This window comes from Squalius cephalus (assembly GCF_949319135.1).
Source record: "Squalius cephalus genome assembly, chromosome: 3".
In the NCBI taxonomy this organism is placed as follows: Eukaryota; Metazoa; Chordata; class Actinopteri; order Cypriniformes; family Leuciscidae; genus Squalius; species Squalius cephalus.
Window position 1 is genome coordinate 58,356,439 of NC_137124.1, and position 13,461 is coordinate 58,369,899.

At 34.8% G+C, this 13,461-nt stretch overlaps 1 protein-coding gene across 1 annotated transcript; it reads right to left on the reverse strand.

The window, feature by feature from the left end:
• Nucleotides 1–1,216: 1,216 nt before the first annotated feature.
• Nucleotides 1,217–13,238, reverse strand: dpep1 (dipeptidase 1). Its single transcript, XM_079865221.1, has 10 exons — nucleotides 12,966–13,238; nucleotides 12,126–12,252; nucleotides 11,860–11,992; nucleotides 10,279–10,429; nucleotides 8,911–8,980; nucleotides 3,820–3,996; nucleotides 2,685–2,769; nucleotides 2,063–2,138; nucleotides 1,731–1,866; nucleotides 1,217–1,629 (listed from the first exon to the last, which is right to left on the reverse strand). Exons 1-10 carry the CDS (start codon nucleotides 13,082–13,084, stop codon nucleotides 1,459–1,461), a joined length of 1,245 nt encoding a protein of 414 aa, XP_079721347.1. The 5' UTR covers nucleotides 13,085–13,238; the 3' UTR covers nucleotides 1,217–1,458.
• Between the last annotated feature and the right edge of the window lie 223 nt (nucleotides 13,239–13,461).

A 13,461-nucleotide genomic window follows, 5' to 3' on the forward strand; every position in this document is an offset into this window, starting at 1 on the left:
GTGTCTTACTGTGTATTTGTCCCAAACAGGAACCCCTCCACTGCAGACAAGCTGAAATGGGCTAAAATCATCGATTTCAGTCTTTCTTTCTATGGATCTCAGCATTTTTGGACATAATTTAGGATTTGTAAGTATTAAAATTTAATCTGGCATAATTTAATTTAGTTCATCTGAAATGTTTGAAAATGCTATTGACAAAAAGCTGTTTACAAATATATATTCTTAAGTTTTAGTAAAAATAATAATAAAAATGTATTTCCTCTCTCTGTGTTTTGCCCTGTGTTGGACATTTCCTTTTTGACTGCTTAATGTATTTATATTCTGCAGTTTTATGAATGTAATGGTTGATATTTCATTATAATATTGTATAAGCTAAACAACCAATGCCTCTACAATCATTTTGTCAAATGCTAACGTTTTGTTTAGGATTTTATGTACTTTTTTTTAACAACATGTGCAGTGAAGGACAGCACATAATGTGTTAATTTAACACGTTTACACATCTTTGTGCTAACCTTTCTGACATATTTACTTTGTTAAAATCATTAACACAATGCATGAGTTAAAATTAACACAAAACCCTAAACTCACCCATTAATGTGTAAAAATGTAACACATCATTCCCAGCATTGGCAGACTGTTTATTTTGTGATGTATAAGAAATGTTTTAAATAAAAAAAAATGTATTTTGTAATAATTTTGTCTAATTGATTTGAATGTCAGTAGTACTTATGTAGGATAAAAACAAAATTAATTCTATATCAAAATTACGAAATCTAATTTATATTTAGTACAAATAAAAATAATTACAGTAGTGTACTGATTAGCTTGTTTTTTACAGTAATACACTGTATACTGAAATACGGTTAGGTACTGTAAATCTTAATTACAGTAACTTACTGGCAACAGTGTTGCCAGTAAGTTACTGTAAAAAAAACTTTAAAAGTCTAACAGTTTACCTACACATTAATACTGGGAAAAGAGCACCTTTGGTGTAAAAACACATTCACAAATAATTTTACGGTGCGATTTTGAATGATGCATTCTGCTTGAGGTTGGTCCCAGTTGACTCCAAATGCAAAGTAGCCAGAAAACATTTGTTTAAATACTGATATTTTTCAGTCATTGCATAATTCCCATACTTCTCTTTGTGTTATTTCATAGTTCTGAAGACTTATATACTTTTTTTATTTTATTTTATTTTTTTATAATTTTAGGCCTAACAAAGAACAGGTGTGTCCAAACATTTTACTTTTATTCCTTTGTAAGCGTTGACAGAAATCAGTTATTTAGGCTAGGTCATTTCACCTGAAATTTTAAATAATTGCATGCCAAATTTCTTTTTGTTTTTCGTCTACATTCTTAAAAGCAATTATTTTCAACTAAACTCTTCAAAATGTGTGTTACAGGCCAACTCTTTATCAAAAGTCCCAAACACAGTGCTACAGAAGGGGTCGATTAGAATAATGTGATAATCAGTGTCAGAACCAAGACAAGTGGATAAAAAGACTGTGTGCGTGTTGAACTGGATTTCTGTGGATAGCCATAGTCTGTCCTGCAGGGGTTTTGGACTTCTTCAAGAGGGATGGGTTCATCATCAGCTTTGTCTCCATTCAGACTGTCTCTTACCTAATGAAACACAAGCTACTTTTTTAATTCAGTGAGCAGTAGATTTGGTATTATGCTGAGTTTGAGCATTTGAAGCAGATGTGCTCTTGCTCTTCACTTACTCTCTCCACCTCACTGAACACTCGTATCAGGTTTCGTCCCAGAGCATCTCTGACCTCTTCATCTGACCAGTTACGTCTGAGCAGTTCAGCCACCAGGTCCGGGTACTTTGACACATCCTCTAGACCTTCTGGCACCCTGTGCAAAAACAATGCATTATTTATTAATGGTTATATATGCAGTCCTGTTTACTTGTCCACGCCAATTTTCTATTACATGCAATAGCCTACACATGTTTTACAAATGTGAAATGTACCACAATGCCTTCTACCGTCAAGTTGCATTAGAATTAAATTAGAAAGCAGACAGACTTTTTACTAATCAGCATGCTTACCTTGTCACACCATCATAATCTCCTCCAAATCCAATGATACTAGCGTCAGCCACTTTCTTGATATGGTCAAAATGATCTGAATTTCACATACAGAAGTGGAGTCACATATTAACGTCTTGCCTCGTTTTCTTAAAGTCCCCCTGTAGTCGATCATTTTATTGCTTAAAACTCTTTGATCACCAAAAAATGTCCTTGAAAAAAAATTTCGTCATGCCTTAAAATAGCTCGAATGTAACTCGACACCCTTGCTTCATTTAGTATTCGTGGTTTTATGAATATGCAAATGAGCCCCGCCTCCACTCACTCACTCACTCAGCTCAGAGATCCACTGGTTGACGATCACACGTTGATCTGATTGGTTACAAGGTAGTTTGTGACGTCAGAAACACCAGCGATTTCAAAGCGTGTTTTTGAGACTGTCTTTGGTTCACTGCAGTTTTAAGGAGGAAATACTCAGCAATGCTGTCGACTTATGAATTTATACATGGTTTGTCTTAAAGCAGATTAAAAACACCACATAGACACATAAACTACATTAAAACTTGATTTTCACCACAGGGGGACTTTAAGGAGAGCTAAATGAAGGGGTAGCAGATGCTGAGGTTGGTTTATAGTAACTCACCAGCCACATCCGACATCTTAGCAGTCTGTTGGCAGGTCACATAATCATTGTAAAAATTAACCATGACAATCCCGCTCTTTTTTTTCTGAAACAGAAACATTTTGGAAAATTATACGACCAACGACCATTATATACGACCAAATCACAAACTTTTTTTTTTTTTTTTCATTTTCTGTAAAACTTGTGTGTGTGTGTGTGTGTGTGTGTGTGTGTGTGTGTGTGGCCATTTTGAATTTTGAAATGGAATGGTTTACACATTTTTCAGAGACAATATTTTATTAATATTATGTTTTTTTCGAATTATTACCTTCCATGCAGTGTGTGTATTACTGAATATAAAATGTCGTAAAAAGTTTTAAAGATCAAAGTGCGTGACAAAAATATAGTTAGTGTTGCCTTAAACAAAGAATCGATTCTGAACTGCTGAAACGAGTCGTCAGTAATTCCAGTCTCACTTCCTGTTACAAACCTACATAACAATGCAACAAATTTGCATAATGCCAGCCTATGATCTTGATTGGCTGTCCGTGAACAGCGTCTCTTTGCCCCGCCCTCAAACACTGTAGTTGTAGCTGAGACTGGAAGAGTTTGTGTTGTTCATGTTGAGAAGACGCTGTTTTCTGCATCAAAAACACTTTGATGCACTTTATAAGTATGAGGACTCAGGCTAGACTTGATACGGTAAAACAGATGCTGTTCGTATCACTGTGTATCAAGTGCTGAAATTCAGATATGGTAATGGGTGTAATATAGCTGTATATTAATAATAAGTCAATCCGTACTTCTTTCCCTCACAGCCTCTTTTTTAATTCCTGTCAAAAATGTAATATGGTGCTACACTGACTAATGTTATATGGCCGAATCACAGCAGTGCTGATATTAAATACAACAATAGTTTTACACATGCAGTGTTGCTTAATTAAATTATCATCTCTGATCGAAATTAATCTTTATATTTATATTTGTTTCTATCGAATTCTCTTTGAAATCTGTCCTGCCGTTATCTTTTATAACATCTTTTTATATCAGTAATATATCACTTTTTTATTTTTTTATGAGTATGATAGTGTAAGTGCCTCATTGTCTTTTAGGGCAATAAACTCTGCTATGTAACAGCCTGAGGTTGTAAACCCACCACTTCCAGAAGCACGTCATCAGGAACATTTCTCTTGTGTTTGCAGATGCTGTAGGCAGAAGAGTGGCTGAAGATAACCGGAGCTTTGGAGATCTCCAGAACCTGCTTCATCACCGCCTCGGACACATGAGCCAGGTCGATCAGCATCCCAATGCGGTTCATTTCCCAGATCACTCGCTGAAAGGGTCAATCAAATTGGTCACCATAGACAGCAATAACGAGTCAAGCTTTCTCTAAAAGAGGACAGCAAGTCATGCCCCAGATAGCATGTAACCATTGAAACAATGTTGAGTCAGTGTTGATGCGTCAACGCTGATTACATTGAAATGACGTTAGAAAGTGATGTTGCTTTAGCGTCACTCTTGCACCCTCGGTTAATATTGAAATAATGTTCAGATTTCAACCACAAATCAATGGTGTTAATATTGCTTCAACATAACAAAGTGATGTTTCAACGTCACTCTTGCACCCTCAGTTAATGCTGAAGCAATGTTGAGATTTCAACCAAAAATCAACAATAATAGTATTGATTCAACATTACAAAGTGATATTTGATCAACATCACTTTTGCACCCTCAGTTAATGTTGAAACTGTTGAACAAAAAATCAATAGTAATGCTACTGAATCAACATTACATTATTGCTGAATCAATACTGAAATTAACTAAAATAATCAATGGTAATATTGAATCAACGTTACACTATGATGTTGAATCTACATCACTGCTGTTGAATCAACTCTGAAATTAACAAAAATAATATTTGGTAATATGGTTTGATCAATGTTACAATGTGATGTTGATTCTAAATACATTTTGTTGAAACACTGAAAAGGAATGTCAAACAATGTTGCCGTCTGATGTACCAAGTTAATGTTGAAACAACGTTAATATTTCAACTACACTTCAATGATGCGTCAACAAATTCCTGACCATTTAAAAATTTGGCAAAAACCTTTTAAAATACAAATGACACCTTTCCAGCAGTTGAGTCAATTTATTTTATTCAATCAATCAATGACAAAAAGATATTAAAAGATCATTCTTTAAAAAAGAAAGGGGGAGAAATAGGACAAAAGCATTTCAACCTTTAAAAATAAAATTGGCTTCAGAAGTCTGATGTCATAACTACAGGTGGTTCAACGCTTCAGGTCTTTAAAAATCTGTCTTACATCAGATTACTGCCTCTTTGCCTTTGGGTTCTCTGAAATCTGAAAAAGAAAGCATGATGTTACTCGAGAACAAGTCATTCAGTTGCCACATTCAAGAATGTTAATATACTAAACACAATATGATTCACTTTTAAAAAAAGTTGCTGAACACAAAATATTCTAATTACGATTAAAGTATCGTTAAATTCTGTTTATTTCATTTATTTTTCTAAAATCTATTAATGCTTCAATATCAAAAGAAAGCACTATGGCAGGGGTGTCCGATTTTATCTCCAGCCCTAATTAAACACACCTGAGGCAGCTAATCAAGCTAATCAAGGTCATCAAGGTCATCAAGGTCATTAGGATCAATGAACACTTCCAGGCAGGTGTTGGAGATAAACTCTTCATGAAGAGGAACAAACACCTCTGAGCTGTAGACATTAATTATATCTCAGTTCATTTTCTGTGAAACGACATAGCATTCAAGTAACAAGTTTATCTTGTAGAATAAAAGAGCTTAGGTTTTTTTCAATGAAAATTTCTTTAAAGGGATGGTTCAGCCTGAAATGAAAATTCTGTCATCATTTATTCACGCTCAAGTTGTTCCAAACCTGTATGAGTTTCTTTCTTCTGTTGAATACAAAAGAAGATATTTTAAATAATGTTGGTAACCAGAAAGTTGACTGTGGCTATTGATTTGCATAATAGAAAATAAATACCATGGAAGTCAATGGCTACCATCAACTGTCTGGATGCCAACATTCTTCACTCTATCTTCCTTTGTGTGCAGCAGAAGAAAGAAATGCATGCAGGTTTGGAACAACTTGAGGGTGAATAAATGATGACAATTTTCATTTTCGGGCTGAACTATTCCTTTGAAGCTGCAGATTCACCTTATGTTGATCTTAATCTCTTTAAATATCACAAAATAGCCATGTCAGTCACTTTCTTAATAAACACAAGATGTTTTTTGTTATTGTGTTTCAGTGGGAACAAGCTAAACTGAATGGAAATCAGTTACATTTCTGAAATTTAATACAGATTCAGGAATATGAATGATTACCTGATTAAGCAGTGATAAGGCACAGGATATCATCAAGTCCCAGGTCAGGTGATTATGCTGTGGACAACAACTCGGTGTATAATCAATGTCAGCATTATCAGGAGGGTGCTTCTTTTTTTATTTTTTTATTGTCCATCTTTGTCGGCCTTCATTCCTACTAAAGGAGCAATGTGCTCTGCATGCAAGCACTGACGGATGCAAGACATGGGCTATGTTTGCAGTGTAACTTTCTTGCTCATGTTCATGTCTCCTGCACTTCAAGAAATGTGTTAAATAATGTTAAAACTTTATTCAGGAAATTCGTAATAAACTTTAGAAAAGCAATGTGCATTTTTTAAGAATGTAGATGCACCATTGTTTGAAACTGTGCTAGAGAAGTCATGTAAGTATGTCAGGTGCTTCAACAAACAAGACTTCTGTATAGGCTGCACCTATGTTTTCTCTCTAATGAGGAAGCATTACACTACTGAGAAGTGCGCATGCAAAACCAAAATGGGCGTTTACCAATCAGTGGCCAATTTCAAACTACAATAAATGTTTTTCAACCATTTTTCAACAGACTTGCTAAACCACCCCACCCCTAAACCAAGCCCCCATTGCATTAGAGCAACAAATCACTCATCAACAACAAATCACTGTCACTGTCTCCACCCATGTGTGCTGTTGGCTTTCATCAAAATGTCAATGCTGATCCAACACACTTTAAACACTGAAATGTCAATCTCAACCAAAATTATGATTTGGATCAAAACTTAACATTGTATCAATGTCCCCATGCTAACTGTGCGATTTTTTTCATCACTTTACTTACTTTGAAAATTAATGATAACAATAAATAAAATGCAAGTAAAAAGCATGCTAAAAACAGAAATACTTTATATGCACCATTGTTTGAAACTCAGAGAGTTCATGCATGTCAATCACACAAGACTTCCGTATAAGACGCACCTTGTGTTTTCTCTCTAGTAAGGAAGCATCAATTAACTACTGAGAAGCCCACATGCAAAAACCAAAATGGGCGTATACCAATTAGTGCCAATTTTCAAACTACAATTGGTGTTTTTCAACCATTTTTGCTATAATCATGAGGGCCCACCCCTAAACCAAACCCCCAGTGTATTCCATTGAAAGTGCCCATGAACTGAAACGCCCCACTGATTGGGAAACACCCAGTAGTGTTTTGCACATGCCTGCAAGATCTTGTGCTCATAAACTAAGACTCACTGTTAGTTCAATGTCACTGTCTTCACCCATGTGTGCTGTTCCCTTTCATCAAATTTCAATGCCGATCCAACACACTTTAAACATTGAAATTTTGATGTCAACCAAAATGATGGTTTGGATCAAAACTCAACATTGAATCAATGTTACCATGCTGTCTGGGTGGTGGCTTATTTTAACCTCCACCATGTACAAAAAGAGCTGAAATTCAGATATGGTAATGAGCGTTTCGTTTCCGTCACACACTGTAAGCGGTAGACCAATCACAACAGACTGAGCCATCTGACCAATCAGAGCAGAGTAAATCTCCTCGACAGCCTCTGTAGTCCCATTTAGCCACTTGTTAGCAAACACCTTTTCAAAACAGCTTGAAAAATCACGAGTGGGGGAATATTGATGTATTTTATGTTTTAGAATAAAACGTGAAAGTGTCTTGAGCTTGTGTTCACCACAGACCTTATTTCAGCCATTTAACCAAAACCCCATTCAAAAAACCCATTGACTTCGGGACTTTGGCCTACAAAGTGATGTCATACCTGCACCACTCTATTAGGGATGCTTTAAAAGTATAAACTGGCTGTAACAAATTAGAGATTTTTTTTTTTTTTTAAGTTGGTCCAGAATTTAATTTTTCCAAAACCTTTACCAACCTTTCGTACCAATTAATAAAATTCGGGGGAAAAAAGAAAAAAAAAAAACGTAACATTTTTCAGTGAAAAATGACCAAAGAGCACCAGTATAAACTGGCTGTAACAAATTAGAGTTTTTTTTTTTTTTTTTGTCCAAAGTATAATTTTTTAGTGTACAAATCTGACATTTGTTCACTGAAAAAAATTTGGAGTAGGATTTACTTGAAAAAAGCTAGGAAACTTTTTTCACTCAGAAAATGCTAGTAAATTTACAAAGATTTGCCAAGTAAAAACCTAAACATATTTATCAGTAGCTTTAATTAGAAATCTTTAAGTTAAATTTACTTGGAATATGGAATTAAGTAAACTTTACTTAACCTAGTTAAGTGAAAGTAATACAGAAAATAAGTAATTTTAACTTGGCTAGTAAAAGGTTGATTATTATTATCGATTTAGTTGAAATTTCCTTTGCATTACATTTCATTCAAACAATGATATTGAATTATACCAGTCATTTATAGTATGTGCTTTACTTAGATTATCTATGTAATTTATACTACAGCATGTCAGATGTTCAGCATCATGTGAATGCAAAGACCTCAATACTTGGTAGACAATACACAATGACGGTAACATTTGATGGATCATTTTTGTGTTTGAATGTGTCATTTTGAGCAGAAAATTGACTCGAAATGTCACAAAATGGCAAGTTACTAATCCTGACAACAAAAGCAAATGATAAAACAGTGTAAATACAGCTGGAAACCAGTGAAAAATTAACCTCATTAATTATTCAAGGTCCAGTGCATGATGGGAACCCCAGTATCAGAAAAGTTGAGTAATTTTTACTTAATTTTATTGAGTTGATATTTACGCTTTCATTTCTACTCGCTTGAATTAAGTACTGATATGGAATTTACTTCGTTTTTTTTATTCTTGCCTGATCTAACTTTTTCATGTAAATTACATTGTTTTTTTTTCAGTAGTATTTACTTCACCAAAAAATCATTTTTTACAGTGCTAACCTTGCCGAACTCAGATAAACCATTGTGCTGTACAGGCTCAGATCCAGTGTCCACCAGCCAGTTGTCTGCCCTAGAAGGAAGTGAGACCAAACCACAGTAAAGGAAACAAGTCTTCATTTGAAAGCAGATGTGCACACGTGCAGTAATGTACTAATGTGGCTTTCTTTGGAAACCGGATGTAGCTTTAATTACAACCCACACTTTTTTCCTAAATGAATTCTGTGAACTATATGCAGATGCTAGTAACAGTTGAAGAACCAGCCTGGAATTTCCCATGAATTTCACACACACAATGGGGTGTGTTGCATAAAAGGAATCTCTGGCACATTTTTTGGTTTAGTTGTTCTTCATTCCAAACTAATGAAATCATCGCTAAATTGACAGTGTTATTTCCTCAACTCACAGGACCAACTAGTATGTACATTTCTGAAGTGAATGTATGGATTCATCTTTTTATATCAAGTGCTTAAAGTATTAGTTTACCCAAAAAATTTAAATACCCATGATTTAGTCATTCTAGGTGTATATGACATTCTTCTTTCAGACGAATACAATCAGAGTTTCACGCTTTTCCATGCTTTATAATGGCAGTGAATGGTCGATTCTGTTTTGAAGTCCATAAAAGTGCATCTATCCATCATAAAAGCACATCTATCCATGATAAAAGTGCATCTATCCATCATAAAAGTGCATCTATACATCATTAAAGTGCATCTATTCATCATAATAGTGCATCTATCCATCATTAAAGTGCATCTATCCATGATTAAAGTGCATCTATCCATCATTAAAGTTCATCTATACATGATAAAAGTGCATCTATCATCATAAAAGTGCATCTATCCATGATAAAAGTGCATCTATCCATCATTAAAGTGCATCTATTCATCATAAAAGTGCATCTGTCCATCATAAAAGTGCATCTGTCCATCATAAAAGTGCATCTATCATCATAAAAGTGCATCTATCCATGATAAAAGTGCATCTATCCATCATTAAAGTGCATCTATTCATCATAAAAGTGCATCTATCCATGATAAAAGTGCATCTATTCATCATAAAAGTGCATCTGTCCATCATAAAAGCACATATATACATCATAAAAGCGCATCTATCCATGATAAAAGTGCATCTATCCATCATAAAGTGCATCTATCCATGATAAAAGTGCATCTATCCATCATAAAAGCGCATATATCCATCATTAAAGTGCATGCATTATAAAGCTTGGAAGAGCCAGGACATTTTTTAATATAACTCTGATAGTATTCGTCTGAATGTAATATACACCTAGGATGGGTAATTAAAATGTTTGGGTGAACTATCCTTTAAGTGAGGTAAATATCCACTCTGAGAATATCCACTCACCAGGGTGTGTTGCAGCTGTGTGTGAGCGTGAGATACCGGACGCCCAGCTGGTACATGGTGCGCAGGGTCCCTAAACTGCTGTCGATCGAATGTCCTCCTTCCACTCCAATCAAACTGGCTGTTTTGTTTTGCTGAAAGGCTTCCATTATATCTATAACAACAATTTAGTTTTAGCTTAGATTAGTTTATAGTATTAGAAACTATAAACCGGAATAAATACTAGGGCTGTGCAGCGATTAATCACATCCAACATTAAAGTTTGTGTTTACATAATATGTGTGTAATTATTTTGTATATATAAATACACACACATGCATCTATATATTTATATATATATATATATATATATATATATATATATATATTATATTTAAATATAATATAAATACAGTATATGCAAATATTTCATAAATATATACATGCATGTGTGTGTATTCATGCATGTACAAAATAATTATACACAGTACACACAAACATATATTATGTAAACAAACTTTTATGTTGGATGCGATGAATCGCAACATACATTTTGACATTTTCTCGGTTGCAGTTACAGTGTTTGTGGTTGTTGCTTCAGTATGACACTTTGGTTACACCTTTATTTTAAGATGTACTTGTTACAGTGTAATTATACATTTAAGTATTGGGTTATGGTTTAGGATTTGGTTTAGGGTTAGTTGTATGTAATGATGCATAATTTACTGTTATTACTACAGTACGTACATTAGAGCTGCATGATTCTGGATAAATTGAGAATGTTGAGAATGTTTAAAATAGAGATCACGGTTCTCCCACGATTCTGAATAGACAACTAAAAATATTTAATTAATTTGTATTAATTCGTTTTTTTTGTTTTTTTTATCGGGTTGAGTGAATGATTCAATGACTCACTCATAAAGACTTCACTATAGTTTCATTACTGGATGAATCAGTGTTTTTGAATGAATCTCTTGAATGAATGATTCAATGACAAACGCATTTTTAAACAGTCACGTGTCGCCACCTACTGGTGTAACGATGTAATGATACAATCTTTATTTGAAGTGTCAAGTTACTTTCAAAAGGCGATTTCCTCTATTTTGATTGCTACCGTAAACATTAAATCTGACCTGTTTCTTCTTTAGTGATCGGATTTAAATCAGTCTCTAAAGTGTTTTGGGCATTTACACCAGATCTTTTCATGATCGGATCAGAGAAAATGCATGATCTGACCAGGTGTATCAGGCACATAGATGTAGCCCAATAGTTTATTTAAAATAAGATTCTGTGGGTGTTATAAAGATTGCAATCTTTTAACGATTAATCGTTCGTCTCTAACAAAGACACTGCTAAATAAAGTGTTTCCCATCACTTCTAACTGGCTGAAATCACAAGAGCCCATCGGGTCCCTCCATGTTAGATTACAGATTTTTCAGCAAGTTTTATCCCTCTTCTTAAAAAGCTACAAAATATAGCGGTATCATAATTGTTGAATCAAAGATGGTAGTTGTGGGTACTGAAAACTTGATTGTACTCCATTTTGAAGTTTATTTGATTCACGTATTACAAGGATTTGTATTTACTGCTCCTTCACTGTCTTACCTTGACTGCTAGCAGCAAATTGGAAAACATCTGGGTATTTTTGACACATCCTGTGAATTACATCAATCTGCTCCAGGGTCTGTCTGACTGCGTCTTTGTTCTGGGTTTCACATGGTACATAAGCGGCCCAGAACTGCAACAGAAACGCAAACATAACCACACACTGCTCAGTTTGCCGACTATGTTGTTTGTGTGTGTGTGTGTGTGTATGTGTGTGTGTGTGTGTGTGTGTGTGTGTGTGTGTGTGTGTGTGTGTGTGTGTGTACCTGTGCTGAGAGGTGTCCTGCTTTGATTTTTGGGATGTTGGTGTGTGTGGTGTTTAGTTCGTGCAGGTCCACCGTGTTGAGCTGATTATTGAACAGGCTCCTCATTTGCCAGGGCAGGTCATTGTGCCTGTTTTATGAGAGATTACAAATCACTTTCAAACAGAATCATAGATAATAAAAAAAAGAGAACATTAAAAATTACACTTCCTATTCCTATTTCTTCCTTTCTCTCTAGTAGCTTTGTTTGTACCAACAAAACATTTGTAAAAAGGAAACATTGTTTACACGCACTAATTATCATTGATCTAAATTAATCCTAAAGATAAGAGCTAAACTCTAAACTCTAAACTCTATCTAGACAGACAGATAGATAGATAGATAGATAGATAGATAGATAGATAGATAGATAGATAGACAGACAGACAGACAGACAGACAGACAGACAGACAGACAGACAGACAGACAGACGGAGAGACAGATAGATAGATAGATAGATAGATAGATAGATAGATAGATAGATAGATAGATAGATAGATAGATAGATAGATAGATAGATAGATAGATAGACAGACAGATAGACAGATAGATAGAGAGACAGACAGACGGAGAGATAGATAGATAGACAGACAGACAGATAGATAGATAGATAGATAGATAGATAGATAGATAGATAGATAGATAGATAGATAGATAGATAGATAGATAGATAGATAGATAGATAGACAGATAGACAGATAGATAGACAGATAGATAGATAGATAGACAGACAGACAGACAGACAGATAGATAGACAGATAGACAGATAGATAGACAGATAGATAGATAGATAGATAGACTTACCCATCTATAAGTGGGGTGTCAGCCATCAGACTCAGTGCGCGATCCCTATATTCATCTGCTGTAGAGTTGACAGTAAAAGCCCAGAGAACTAAACACACAGTTTTGGCCCATTCCATCATCACCACCACACTGTTTACTCCCGCGATAACCTTTAATTACGGACTGCTCCTCAAATAACCCTGTTTATCTCACCTATTCTTGTTTTTAGCTGTACTTATATCCACAGATGTGTATCTTCTTCTCTCTCTGCAGACTCTGTGTGTCTCTAAGACTAAAACACCCGTGCCATAGATCATCATGATGCAGCACCGAATGTGAGTTAATGTATAATTTTGGGTTGTAAAATTGTCCCATAAAATATTTTTTTATTTTAAATGATAGAGCAAAGTGACACAAGTGACTGTGTAAAAGTAAGTGAGTGTTTTTGCATGTTCTTGTTTAAAGTCCATCTGTGTGCTCTCTGACCATTAACTTCAGAGGAATTCCTTCAGTTCAA